At 40.7% G+C, this 15,346-nt stretch overlaps 1 protein-coding gene across 1 annotated transcript in view; it reads left to right on the top strand.

Annotated features, from left to right (window-relative positions):
• The first annotated feature begins 243 nt into the window (after positions 1-243).
• rbm20 (RNA binding motif protein 20) overlaps positions 244-15,346 on the top strand; it is a 325,960-nt gene continuing 310,857 nt past the window's right edge. The window contains exon 1 of the mRNA XM_043713177.2: positions 244-811. Within this exon, the coding sequence (XP_043569112.2) occupies positions 693-811 (119 nt within the window). The 5' untranslated portion in view covers positions 244-692. The remainder of the gene's footprint in view (positions 812-15,346) is intronic.

Below are 15,346 nucleotides of genomic sequence, written 5' to 3'. Positions count from 1 at the left end.
TTGCTGTCACTATATTAACTGCTTTCCCATATTTAGCAGCGAACATGTGACTTTGAATTGAAATCTCGTGAAGGCTGGCTTATTTTTAATCGATAATTTTCCTCCTATTTTATTATGTGATTTATGACGTTGAATTCCAGTGCAGAGAATTCCTGGGAGGCTGGGAGTGTATTGGTCAGGAGAGCTTGACACTGGCAACTTTGGAATCTGATCTCGCTGCTGTGTGAGGAATCAGGAACAGCAGCTGCTCCCAGGCTGATCCTGCACCTACTGGGTGACTGATATCATTCCAGACGCATCGGCTGTACTCTGTACGTACATGTCCTCAGTCTGGTCTCTGTCAATTGCACTGACACAGAGACAACTTGGCCTAGCAGCATGATCGCAGTGACCCATTGGATTCAATCCCTTTGAACTGGTGCCTTGCACGCCTCCTCTTAACGCACCCGGTTTCCCGCCTATTTCTTTGGAGACACTCGTCAAATGAGTGAATAAGTTTGGCGGAAAGGTTTGTTGGCGAGTCGGAGGATTTGGGAGCAGGACTTGGTTACACCAGCTTTGAGTGCGTCAGCCGTGTACACTGACTCCTTTAAAGTGACAGGTTCGAGGGGCAGGAGTCACTCAGTGCTGCTGGTGGGAGTACACGCTGCTTGCTCTGAAGACTGGGGGCTAGACAGCAGCTGGTTGTTACCATGAAGAAGCACAGCAGGGACTTTGGCACCAAGAAACTCACTGAGAAGGGAGCAGGCGACATGGCTACCCACACCCCAGGCTCTGGCCCAGCAGGAGGAGAGGCCCAGATCGTAACAAGGTAACCTGAACAAAAACCGTACAAAATAATGTCTTTTCATAATGTGAGAAGTGCACAAAATATCCAGAGCGTCACTCCCTAAAAGCTGAGAAGACAAGGAGTGTGCAACTGTGGAACGCTGTCAGTTTGATGACACCCGGTTCCACAAATAATGTACATGGGATGGGTGGTGGGGGCAGTGGGGATGGGTGTGTGAGAGGGAGAGGGGTGTGTGTGGGGGAGGGGTGTGTGAGGGAGGGAGTGTGGGGGAGGGTGTGTGTGTGTAGTTGAGGGTGTGTGTGTAATTGAGGGTGTGTGAGGGGGAGGGGTATGTGTAGTTGAGGGTATGTGTGGGGGAGGGTGTCGCAGAGATAGAATAGAAATTCCCTCCGAGTGCCTGTGTCAGTGAACACCGGGAGCAGTGAGAGGTGAGGTGAAACCCCAATGGATATTCCAGAAATACTGCCAATCTTTACAAGTTGAACCCATTTTGCAGCTGAGGGTTTTAGGTGATATATAAATTCAGGCAGAGCCCAGTGAAATCTCCTGTCAGGGCATTTTTACAATGTTCCACACTGACAGCAAAAGGATGCAGAGACAGAAACTGTTGCAGAGTTTGTGTTAAATCAAGTAGTTTGTGTTACATTTAAATATGGAAAATAAAAAGCATCAAAAACCTGAAACTCTGACACTTAGAATTTGATATTGCACCTTTGTTATGGATTTGCCTTTTGGGAAACTTATCAATTACTGTGCGCTCACCCACACTCAGCTACACAGGAAGAAACCAATTCTTTCAATTAGAAAACATTCTTCTTGCTTCTCCTTAGTTATTATAATTTCTTGTATCAACTCAGTTATAAATTACAACATTTAAAAATAGTTCTGCCAGTCCACTGCATATAGTGATGTGCCACTGCAATATCCATTCTTAAATGTCTTTTATGTAAGTGACCATGTTAAAATTCATAAGACAGAAACTCTTTCCAAATTAACTCATATTTTAGAGAAAAGTGAAAGATAATTCCTGGATAATTAACACGAGATGACTGAATTATATTGTCAGCTGCTTGTAAATAACTGAAGTCATTCAGCAATAATCATATTAAAATAATTCAGAAAGTTTTAATCAATCTCTTTGAATAATGAACAACCACATCCACACACACATATATATACACACACACACACAGACACACGCACACACACACATATACACACACAGACACATATACACACACACGCATATACACACACACACAGACACACACACACAGACACATACACACACAGACACATATACACACACACACAGACACATATACACATACACACGCACACAGACACATACACACGCACACAGACACATATACACACATAGACACAGACACATATACACACACACACAGACACATATACACACACACACACAGACACATATACACATACACACGCACACAGACACATACACACGCACACAGACACATATACACACATAGACACAGACACATATACACACACACATACAGACACATATACACACACAGACATATACACACGCACACGGACACGGACACATATACACACACAGACACAGACACATATACACACACACACACACGCACACACATGACTCTAAACCCAAAAAAGGGACTTTTGAAAAAAAGGAATAAGCAAGAAAAATAGCAATTGCACTTTCCAAGTTTTGTTTTGGCTCAGCACTGTGGGATATGATGTCAGTGTGAAAGATGCGAGATAAACCACGTTAGATCAAATCTGAAAAGTGGAATAACAATCTGATGATGTTTTTATTTTTGCTATCCATTTGTTACTACTGGGTCTAAGGGTAAATGTCAATGCTCCTTGGTAATTGGTCAGCTTTGATTATGTGGGTCCAGAAAATGAGAAATGAGCAGTTCTGACCATGAGTACTAATGCACTTGTATTGCAAGCAGGAGGGTGCAGAGTTGTTCCTGTCCTTACCTGGACCTTTAGTTTCTGATCTCTGACAAGCAGGGAGCTCAGTGAAATCATTCCCAGCCACACACTGAGCAGAGGGAAAGGACAGGACTGAGACTTAGCTTCATGCAATCACTGACACAGAGATATCGACAGGCACTTGTGGATAGACCCAAGGCCTGCAATAGGAGTAAGGGAATTACAAATTCAGGGGAAGTTGAGATTCTGGGTGGATGATCCCAAAGCAAAAGCTTTATTTAAACTGCTGCTGATCACAAAGCTCCCCTTGCTCGTTAAACTTTAAAATGCGGCCCGCTGTCAAGGCTGCCGGTGTGTGGCTCCTTATAAAATAAAAATCAGACATGAATTGTCGGATGCGATACAAATTCAATGGAAAAGGAACTTTAGCTATTCAGTCATTTTAAACCAGTAAACTTGTTCATGAACTATAATGAGGTTTTGATGTAAAACAAAGTGCAGCACTGCATAAAAATAAAACAGAAAGAATCAGCCAAGTTCAAGAAGCAATTCAATTTATTTTATGTGACTACATTTCAATATTTAATTGATAAGTTTAATTTAGGTGTGATCATGTATCTGACAAATGATGATCAAGACTGAATATATATGGTTACAATGTATTGTTTTTAAGAAAAAAAGACTTGCATTTATGTATAATTTAACAAATTTAACTTAATATTATGAATCTTAAAAAGTAATTTCCAGATTTCAAATCAAACTAATATGGTTGAGCAGACATATAAGAATTTGGGATTAAAACTCAGGTTTGACGTTTTGAACTTATCACAGTTTGATTTGTAAGCAACACATTTTGTAACAGGGCTGTCTTCTGAAACTGTGTGGAAAAGTTTAGTCCCCCGATCTATACAGTTACTTCAAAGCTGTTTAGGTATTTCTTTCTGCTTTTGATACATGTTTGTGTAATAATACAATGTACTTACACAAGCTGCAATTTATTTGTGTCAGTAATGAGGACCTGGGGCTGTATAAACCAGTCAGGTTTTGTTGTTGGCAAAACAAGGAAAGACAGAGAGCTATCGGCTGTGTTGTTAATGTCGTTAGCTACCTTCGAAGTTTAGTCGCAGTGAGTTTGGAAGCTGGTTATGGTGTTAGTGTTAGAAAAGACATACTCTACAAATTCCTTCAAAAGGAACATTGGTAGAGTCTCTCAAAATTCTTTTCAAGGCTAAATCTTCATTTGTGTTTTTCTTATCACTTGTCTTCATCATCTGCAAAGTACTGTGAGATTTTTCTGTCTGAGAGGGTTGTGAGCGAGTTCTCATTGTATGTGGAAATGAGACAGTTTCTATCCCAAAATGAAGCATATCTTAAAGCTGCAGATAGCTTATTTCACACAGAAATTCCCGGAAAGAGTGAGACTCATCCATTGAGTTGGTGTTGCCAATAGCTGCAGGGTTGTTGACATGAAATATGCTGCAAAGGAAAAGATTTGTGCGTTCATCAGCAAAAACAACAAGTTGTGCAAGTCCCACAACTGCCTGTGCTTACACACCTGTAGGTCACTGTCATTAATAAAGACATGTATATGGCCAGGAAAGAAGGACAAAGCATTTCAAAAATGGGTGGACTTAACGTAAACATTTTCCAGTTGATGGAAATGAGCTCTGGCATGTGTCTGTCAGCACAAGTTCTGTTGTAGCTACAACTGCCCTGTGTCACAATGAAACAATGCCCTGTGCTTTGTCTGTGTTTACTGAATAACCTGATTCAGGAAGTGGACGTACCATTGGAACACAAGGTAAATCACCTCACTTTAGACTCATCTTCTGGTAACTGGGAATGTGAAGAAATGATCATTAGAGTGAATTAGTGTGTGGATGTGAAATGCCCACCTCCCTCTCCCCATGTCAATGTGTAACAAAGTTTAAACTGTGGCAACTTACAGGTAAAGATACAGTTACTGGCAAATCATTAAAAAAAATCAAATGAAGGCTGTAAATTGGACATTATGCATCTCCTGCAATTCCAAATGAAGCCAACTTCATTTCGATTTCAATATGTTTTGTTACTTTTGAGAAGGCTGTACCAGTTTAGAATGTACCCAAAATGAATCTGAAAAGACAAATCTGCTGAAAGTATATATTCAAAATGTCAGAATAATTTGCCGCAATAGATCTTTTTGTGAATCTTGGCTAAGGTCCTACATATAAACCACCATTTTGTGAAAGTAGTGTTTATTTTGTTGACGAATTCTGTATCTTTCCTTTGAGCTGTCAAACTGGTAAATGCTACTCATCTTATCCCAGGCCCAAATATTGAAAGACTATCAGAAATATGTAGTTGATTGTAATGTCTATTCTAGTGATGATAATTCTAGCAAATAACATGCAGGAGCTTCATTAGGTCTGCTCATTGCTGTCATGTGGATTAATGCTCCAGTATAATCAATAACATTTAGGAAAGAGTTACTACTGCACTGCAAAACCTACAACCCCAGAGATTATTCGCCTTTAATTGGTAATATTGCCTATTGGCCTTTATTTACAGTTGAATGTGTGTCTGTCAGCAGTGGGTCATGTTTTAATATCATTGACAGGGAGGAAACTCAAGCCTTCGAACCTCAGTCCATTCAACATCAAGAATTTTAGTTTCCATCACATCACATTATTCCATGTGTTTCTGTACATTCTTTAATCTTTACATTTCAAATAATGCCTTTGTGACAATATATACAGGCCATCGCATTGCCAAATTGTGAAATGAGATGAACAATGCTACAAAGTGTTAGGCTGTGCTATGGAGTATATTTCTGCACCTCCCGGAATGATATCTGGAAAAGTCTTTGTTGCAGTAATTTGGACATTTGGTGCAGCAGCCATCTCAGTAAAACTGTGTGTGAAGAATTAGCAGATGAAAATTTGATTGAAGTAAATATTAAATTTTTAATGATTGCAGCCGCCAACTTGTTGGGACTCAAGGTGATGAAGACTTTCTGATTTGGTTGGTCATTAACATACTGTCAGTTTGAGCTGTTACCATCTTGCACTGCTGGGAATGACCAACCCAAAGGTACAGAATAAAAAACACCTGAAAGGCTCTTTCCTCTTTTTAAAGTTGCAGGATTGTTTTAATAACGTCATACATCAAAACTGGACCAGGGCTCCCCTCTTCCCATTTTCCATTAGGTTTTAAAGCCAAGGCATTAATACTGACATGATATCAATAAGACTCACTGAGAATGTCACTTACCCAGTAGTCAAGTAATCATTAACATATGTTAACGGCTGATTTATCCACAAACTTACGTGATGAACATTTTTATGAATTGTTTGTCCAGAAAATCCTCAAATAGTTTATTTCTATGTATCAACTTTGATTTTAACTGAAAAGTCAATGATTAACATTTATATCCAGACTAATTCATACTGTCCACCATTCACTTCCTTCAATTTATCAGAGTAACAAAAAGTGAGGGAAGTCAAAAGGAATATGCTTTTAAAAAAATGTATTCAGTGCTCCAGCATAGGTTACTTTTCTTAACAAAATGTTTCATATATTGCAGGTTTATGGGTTATTTAGATACAGTATTTATTCCAAATCTAATTCCAGGCTGTGTTAAAACCGCTTGAATCTGTCTTGAAATGTTGCTACACTTTTGATAAATGCGCAATGGGTATTTATTCTTGATCACACACATGGGAACCGCACAGCGAATTACGATGTGAGCTATTCTCTTTCCTAGCAAAACTGATATTGCATTCCAGATCTCATGAAAAGAGAAAGGTCAGAATGAGAACATGTGCACATGTAGATTAGAGACCCTGAATACACTTCAACAGGATTATATTTACACATGCTTTGTCAATGATAAGAAAAAACTGCAAGGTCTCTTGTATAAAATCAGAAATCTTCTGTTAATCTTTGCTAAAAGTCATGTTAGATACTTGAAACTTGTTCCAGAAGAAATTGCTGATATTATTGTCAACCATAACTTAGATTAATGAGTGAGTGAGGAGTGAGTGAGTGAGGAGTGAGTGAGTGAGTGAGGAGTGAGTGAGTGAGTGAGTGAGGAGTGAGTGGGTCAGTGAGTGAGGAGTGAGTGAGTGAGTGAGGAGTGAGTGAGTGAGTGCCAAGTCTCGCTCTTTATTTACACCACACTCCAGAAAAAAACAATGGAAGATTCGGCCCATGTAAATCTTGTTGTTTATTTATATTCAAAATGTGCTTGTACAAAAACACAGGCACATACCATACATCTGTGTTAATGTGAATGCAAACCTGTGTGTGTATATATATCAGACTATATGTGCATGCAGATGTATTTATAAATGTATACCTTTATGCTTGAATGTTTAAAGAAACAGTATTCACATTGTTGCATGTAAAATGTAAGCTTTTGTGTGGATGAGTGAGATGTCGGGATATGTGTTTGTGACTATGAGAGCTCAAGCACACCCCCCAGTATATGAAAAACAATATGAACTAAATTCTATTCTCATTGTGCTGAAAAGAGAACCCATAAATAACCAAATCATTATCATGTGCCCTTAATCGTTTTAGATTTTAATTCTGTGAGTACCATACACACTGCTAATTCAAATGATCTTTCAGAGTTTTTGAAAGTTTTGGAGATGGCATAGTTGGTATTTGTTGTAGAGTGAGTGAGCACTGAGTTAGGGAATGAGACTAGATTTGTAATGAATGTGTATCAGTGAAACACAAGTTGGTAGGTTTATAAATGGCTTTGAAATTTGCTTTTCTGGTGAAGCAAACCTTGCCACATTGACCTGTAAACCCGCAATGTTGCTGAAGAAACTGCGCAGTTTGCAGATCAAATCACTGCTGAACTCAGCCTTCACATTTAATATGCTGTGTCCTCAACACCAGATTTATTGCTGCCCAAAAGTTATCAGTCAGCAAGTTTTTAGATTTCTCTGCCTTGCTGTCCGCTGTGCACCCCGAATACCACACTCAGAGAGCAAATGTTTCAAAAATAGAAGACTTGCTTGTTCTTACACTCTTCGTGGTGACATATCATCAGGGATATTGTGCAACACGCCCGACATAACCCGCTGTGTATGTCTTTTCAGAATTAAACCCTTTCTAAGATTTGTTGGTCTGCGCGTTATTACAGAATACCGTGGTGCCTGAAACTAATTCACTGTGAATTTTCAAACTCTTGTCAGTCTGGAAGTCTCCATTATTCTCCTGCCAACAAAACCCTCTGTTTTGTCTGTCAAAAATATGATTTCACAGTAAACTGGAAAAGCGATAATATACTTTTTAAAGATCCTGTAGAATTCAAGTTACCAAATGAGCAAATTAATTGTAATGAGATATCTTCTACTAAATGTGTTATTTGAAAATGTTCACAGTCTCAGTTAAGTAGTTTAAATTTACATTGACAACGAAACTCAGTCCAGGGCCCAATCATTGTAATTAATTAAAATGAGACATTTTAAGTCCGTATGTTCCACTGAGAGTAGAAACATAATCCATTTCTTTCCAGAAATTACTTTTTGCAAATTTTTTTCACAGTAGAATGGAATTTTAATTTAGATGAGAAGCAGAACAGAGATTCTCAAAGCTAATGTTCTCAAATTCGCCAAGAATATTAAAGACATTTTATGAACGTAAGGTGTAATAAAGCAAAAGACCATTTTAATGCAAAATCCTTTGAAAGATTGCTGTTGTAAATGCAATTGAGTATAGCTCATGGTCACAAGGGGGGGAGGATTGAAGTAGAAAATTAAATGGAGACGCTGTTTATTGTTGATCGAGTCGGTCAGTGCTCTTAGCTCACAAGAATTCACAGAATTCCTTCAAAAGTCGGCAATTATCTCAGTCCAAAGTGGCTAAAGGGGATGGTCAGAACTGACTTGGAAAGGACATTTTCTCATGTGGGACAATTTCAAATGAGAAGTCACAGATTTAGATTAATCCACAGCTGATTTATAACAGAGAAGAGGAGAAATTACTTCTTTGAAAGGGCTGTGAATCTGTGGAATTCAGTCCTCCAGAGTGCGGTGGGCAGTGAATGTATTTAAGGAGGAGATAGACAGGCTTTTAATTAGTAATGGGGTTGAAAAGTTATGGAGAGTGGGCAGGAGAGTGGAGTTGAGGCCGAGATGAGATCAGCCATGATGGTGTTAAATGACGGAGCAGGCTGGAGGAGTTTAATGGCCTCTTCCTAGGTCTATCTTCTTATGATCTGAAAGAACTGTTAACTTATTGTGACAGAAAATGATGTGCAAGAATTTAAAACCATTGTTACTCCAAATGAAAAGCAGCTCTGGCTTTGTGTCTGGCACATTACAGTGAATCAAAACTAATCTTCTACTAGGAACATAGACATCCACACGTCCTCACTTGCAAATCGATGAATATATGCTCATGTCGTCCAGTATGTATGTTGTCATGTATTGGTGTATGTACACACTAGGTCGGTCCATGCTGTGACATTTCTTGTGGAAGGGTGAGTACACACGGTTGTTGGGAGGAATTTATTTTGAATGTGAGCAGTGGATCACGCTTTCCCTGCTCCAGAGACGGGAACAAGATTGAAACCATCCCGATAAAATATATATGTGGTTACGCTTGTCATTAAATTGTTAAAGAGAAACACACTATCCCACTTTCCCAGTGAATTGCTGGAGCCCCTTTGTCCTTGATCCTTCCTCATCTTACTGACAAATTTGAACTTATCGTGTTTTTTCCCTAGTAATTTCTGAATAAATATGCATCACATGCACACATGTTGCTCAGCTTTACAAATTAATTATTTCTGGATGAGGAAAAAATAATTTGAGAAACTTTTTTTCCTCTTTCCTGAGGGTGGTGTCTGCCTCAGGAACTTTACTGGTGTTGTTTAAAATTACAGAGAAAGTTCGTTTAGTGGAGTCAGCATTTCTTGCTGGATCTGTGTGAGGTCTTAGCAATGGTGTCTGGTAATTACTCAGGACGCAAAAGGAATGCTGTGCCTGCAAACCCGCGAGCTGTGCTCTTTGGAGTGAGTCTTCGAGATCGAATTAATCTCCCGTACCACCACCGCGCCCCCCCCCCCCTCCTCTTCGATGGGTTGATCTGACGATGGGAGGACAGCGCCGTGTCCTTATAAAGTAGAGAATGTGTTCCTTCATACGGTTGGTCTGGCCACCGTGTTTGGCTGAGCCAGCGAATATGATTTGACTGCTGCCATTTTCCTCCTTGACCTCCCTCTCCAGTTTCTGGATGAATAACCAAATGTCTGAATGAAGCCAGTTTCTCAGAGTTGTTTATCATGGGCAGTTGTTCTGTCGTGTGTGATTAATCGCCCTGAATTCTCGAGGCTTTGTCAATAAATAATTTAAATTGGTAACATCTTTTTGATTGAACATTTGGGTCAACTTTAACCGATATACACAAACCATACAGTCATCAAATGACTGTGGACCACTGTGTATGAACAGATGGAGATTCTAATTACTGCCGTGATGTTTTCTAATTGCACAACTGATGGTGAATGGTGTTACAATAGGAGAGACCCAGATGGGTTAATCTAAAACATTAATCAGAAAAGAATTGTAGGACCTCAGGTTATGGGAGGATGTCCTGAGGCTTTTTAGAGCCACTGAAGAGTTGTTGAAATGTTGCACCTGTTATCATTAAGGAAATGAAGCAACCAATTTGTACACAGCAAGCTCCCATAAACAGCAATCTTGTTTAACAATGGATAGTCAGTCCCTAGTGATGTTAATAGGGAATCAATATTGCCCAAGATATGAGGAGACCTCCCCCTTAGTCTTTTTCAAATAGTGCCAGGATCATTTCTCCCTCCATCTGAAAGCACAGATGAGGCCTCGGTTTACTGTCTCACTGTAAAGATGGTGACAGTGTTGCAGCCCCTCAGCTCTGCACTGGGTTCCCAGCCGGAATTCTGTGCTGGGGTGAGACCTGGACCGTCATTCTTCGGACTCAAGAGCAGAGCGTTGTCACTGAACCATGGCTGGCACCACTGAACACTCATTGTGGAATATATTTCTTCTGCATATTCTATGTTGGTTAAAGCAGGAGTCCTGAAAATACTTACCAAATCCCCAGGTCAGCGAGTGGCAAATCAGCCAAATCTTTGCTGTACAGGACAAGCTCCGGATAGACACTGCCCATTCCTTCAATGGAAATTAGATTGTCTTGTGTAATACAGGAATACATACCATAAACTTTCGATGGAAAGAATGATATAATTTCATCAGAGAGAAGGTTCACTAGAATGGTCCCTGGTATGAAGGGATTGTCTTCTGAGCAAATATTAAACAGTTGGGACTCTACTTCATGGGGTTTGGAAGAATGAAACATATTGGATTGTCGAGAGTCAATGCTGAGAGGGTGCTCTTCCTCATGGGAGGGTCTAGGGCCAGAGGGCACAGTCTCAGAATAAAGAGGCACCAGTTTAAGACAGAGATGAGGAGGAATTTCTTCTCTCAGAAGGTTGTCATAGAGTCATAGCGAGGTACAGCATGGAAACAGACCCTTCAGTCCAACCCATCCATGCCGATCAGATATTCCAACCCAATCTAGTCCCACCTGCCAGCACCTGGCCCATATCCCTCCAAACCCTTCCTATTCATATACCCATCCAAATGCCTCTTAAATGTTGCAATTGTACCTGCCTCCACCACTTCCTCTGGCAGCTCATTCCATACATGTACCCCCATCCTCTGGGTGAAAAGCTAACCCGTCAGTCTCTGTCATATCTTTCCCCTCTCACCCTAAACCTACGCCCTCTAGTTCTGGACTCCCCCACCCCAGGGAAAAGATGTTGCCTAATTACCCTATCCATGCCCCTCTTAATTTTGTAAACCTCTATAAGGTCACCCCTCAGCCTCTGACGCTCCAAGGAAAACAGCCCCAGCCTGTTCAGCCTCTCCCTGTAGCTCAAATCCTCCAACCCTGGCAACATCCTTGTAAATCTTTTCTGAACCCTTTCAAGTTTCACAACATCTTTCCGATGGGAAGGAGACCAGAATTGCACACAATATTCCAACAGTGGCCTAACCAATGTCCTGTACAGCCGCAACATGACCTCCCAACTCCTGTACTCAATACTCTGACCAATAAAGGAAAGCATACCAAACGCCTTCTTCATTATCCTATCTACCTGCGACTCCACTTTCAAGGAGCTATGAACCTGCACTCCAAGGTTTCTTTGTTCAGCAACACTCCCTAGGACCTTACCATTAAGTGTATAAGTCCTGCTCAGATTTGCTTTCCCAAAATGCAGCACCTCACATTTATCCGAATTAAACTCCATCTGCCACTTCTCAGCCCATTGGCCCATCTGGTCCAGATCCTGTTGTAATCTGGGGTAACCCTCTTCGCTGTCCACTACACCTCCAATTTTGGTGTCATCTGCAAACTTACTACTCTTATGCTCGCATTCAAGTCATTTATGTAAATGACAAAAAGCAGAGGACCCAGCACCGATCCTTGTGGCACTCCACTGGTCACAGGCCTCCAGTCTGAAAAACAACCCTCCACCACCACCCTCTGTCTTCTACCTTTGAACCATTTCTGTATCCAAATGGCTAGTTCTCCCTGTATTCTGTGAGATCTAACCTTACTACTCAGTGTCCCATTGGGAACTTTGTCGAATGCCTTACTGAAGTCCATGTAGATCACATCTACTGCTCTGCCCTCATCAATCCTCTTTGTTACTTCTTCAAAAAACTCAATCAAATTTGTGAGACATGATTTCCCACGCATAAAGCCATGTTGACTATCCCTAATCAGTTCTTGTCTTTCCAAATACATATGCATCCTGTACCTCAGGATTCCCTCCAACAACTTGCCCACCACCGACATCAGGCTCACTGGTCTATAGTTCCCTGGCTTGTCTATACCACCCTTCTTAAACAGTGGCACCACGTTAGCCAACCTCCAGTCTTCCGGCACCTCACCTGTGACTATCGATGATACAAATATCTCAGCAAGAGGCCCAGCAACTACTTCTCTAGCTTCCCACAGAGTTCTAGGGGACACCTGATCAGGTCCTGGGGATTTATCCACCTTTAACCATTTATGACATCCAGCACTTCCTCTTCTGTAATCTGGACATTTTGCAAGATGTCACCATCTATTTCCCTACAGTCTATATCTTCCATATCCTTTTCCACAGTAAATACTGATGCAAAATACTCATTTAGTATCTCCCCCATTTTCTGCGGCTCCACACAAAGGCCACCTTGCTGATTTTTGAGGGGGCCCTATTCTCTCCCAAGTTACCCTTTTGTCCTTAATGTATTTGTAATAACTCTTTGGATTCACCTTAATTCTATTTGCCAAAGCTATCTCATGTCCCCTTTTTGTCCTCCTGATTTCCCTCTTAAGTATACTCCTACTTCCTTTATACTCTTCTAAGGATTCACTCGACCTATCCTGTCTTTCCCTGACATATGCTTCCTTCTTTTTCTTAACCAAACCCTCAATTTCTTCAGTCATCCAGCATTCCCTATATCTACCAGCCTTCCCTTTCACCCTGACAGGAATATACTTTCTCTGGATTCTCGTTATTTCTGAAGGCTTCCCATTTTCCAGCCGTCCCTTTCCATGCGAACATCTGCCTCCAATCAGCTTTCGAAGGTTCTTGCCTATTACCGTCAAAATTGGCCTTTCTCTAATTTAGAACTTCAACTTTTAGATCTGGCCTATCCTTTTCCATCATTATTTTAAATCTAATAGAATTATGGTCGCTGGCCCCAAAGTGCTCCCCCACTGATACCTCAGTCACCTGCCCTGCCTTATTTCCAAAGTGTAGGTCAAGTTTTGCACCTTCTCTCGTAGGTACATCCACATACTGAATCAGAAAATTGTCTTGTACACACTTAAGAAATTCCTCTCCATCTCAACCTTTAACACTATGGCAGTCCCAATCTATGTTTGGAAAGTTAAAATCCCCTACCATAACCACCCTATTATTCTTACAGATAGCTGAGATCTCCTTACAAGTTCGTTTCTCAATTTCCCTCTGACTATTGGGGGGTCTATAATACAATCCCAATAAGGTGATCATCCCTTTCTTATTTCTCAGTTCCACCCAAATAACTTCCCTGGATGTATTTCCAGGAATATCCTCCCTCAGCACAGCTGTAATGCTGTGAGCCTTTGGAACTCCTTGTTACAGAGGTCTGTGTGTGGAGGGGCAGAATCCTTGTGGATATTTAAGGCTCAGATGGATTTTTGATCAGTCAGGGAATCGAGGATTACAAGGAAAGGGCAGGAAAGTGGACGTGAGGAATGTTGGATCAGCCATGATTGTATTAAACAGCAGAACATGCTCAAGGGGCTGAATAGCCTTCTCCTGTTCCTATTTCTTCTAGTTCTATAGAAATGCAGGAGGTGTGGGATGTTTGGGAGGGACAGGTGTATTATTCCTGTAGTGTTCATTGAGGGCTTTCCTCACATCATGATGAAGTTTAAACCCAACTCTGATTAATTGTGAGGATTAACCAATAACCCAAGGTAATGGAATGAGACATTGATTTGTCTCAGTTCCTGTGGCTTGCTGCAGTTGTTTGAACTCCCTCGCTGGTTTGGATGTGCCTGAGCAGGGAAGCAGTCAGGGTCACAGACAGCTCTGCTGAATCCTGCTCATTACCACATTTCATTTGGGGAATCCTGGTGTCTCAGGGGCTTCAACTAGGCAGCACTCTCTAATGGAAGTCTACATCCAGACACAATCTTTTGGAGAAACGTCTCAAGCTCTGTCTCCATGGGGTGTGCTGGGAAATGAGAGTAACTGGAAATTGACCCAGAATCATCTCACTGTTGACATGAGGGTCACTGGTCTGTAAAAATTCTGAGCAATGAGTTTTAGCTTAAATGGTACAATGAACCATTTAACCTCAATAAATAAATACTCCTGACCGCGACAAAGAACAATCCAGCTTTTATCATGAGTTCTTGATCAAAGTGTGTTTTTTAAAGAAATCTTTTGCCTGACTTACCATTCAGACAACGAGCTGGCAGAAACATTTTATGTTTCTATATCCCAAAGCTTTTAATTTCCTTCTGTGAAACTAATTCACACAAAATCCATTCGAAGGTTCTTCTACTGAAAAGTTTCTTTACAACAGATTCATTTTATTTTATTTTTCAAAAGAGTGTTTGAAGCTCTTCATGGACAATTACTTGCTTTGAAATGCAATAATCATTCTGGTGAGAAACTGTTTCCCTCACTGGGACATTCCACAACAAAGCAGCATAACCTTAAACTTCGAGCCATTCGGGGTGACAGAAATCAACAACTTTCTCCTTCAAAAACTGTTGAGGCTGGAAGTCAATAAATTTCCAAATGAGATTGATTTGCATTAGCGCTAGTAAAAAGCAGAGTCCAAACATAGAACACAGAACATAGAACATAGTACAGCACAGAACTGGCCCTTTGGCCCACGATTTTGTGCCAAGGAGTAATCTTAATGTAAAATAAAATAACCTGACCTATGCACCTCTCAATTCACTGCTGTCCATGTGCATGTCCAGCAATTTTTCTATCTTGAGGGATTTCCTTGAGGTTTTTCTGAGGACGACTGTTTGGTTTTTGGAGATTGCTGTTTAAATTATATTTGACACACATAGAAA

The sequence above is a fragment of the Chiloscyllium plagiosum genome, unplaced genomic scaffold (assembly GCF_037043375.1).
Source record: "Chiloscyllium plagiosum isolate Xiang-an unplaced genomic scaffold, Cpla_swu_hap1 HiC_scaffold_22, whole genome shotgun sequence".
Classification (NCBI taxonomy): Eukaryota; Metazoa; Chordata; class Chondrichthyes; order Orectolobiformes; family Hemiscylliidae; genus Chiloscyllium; species Chiloscyllium plagiosum.
This window is presented reverse-complemented; position numbering and strand designations above follow the sequence as displayed.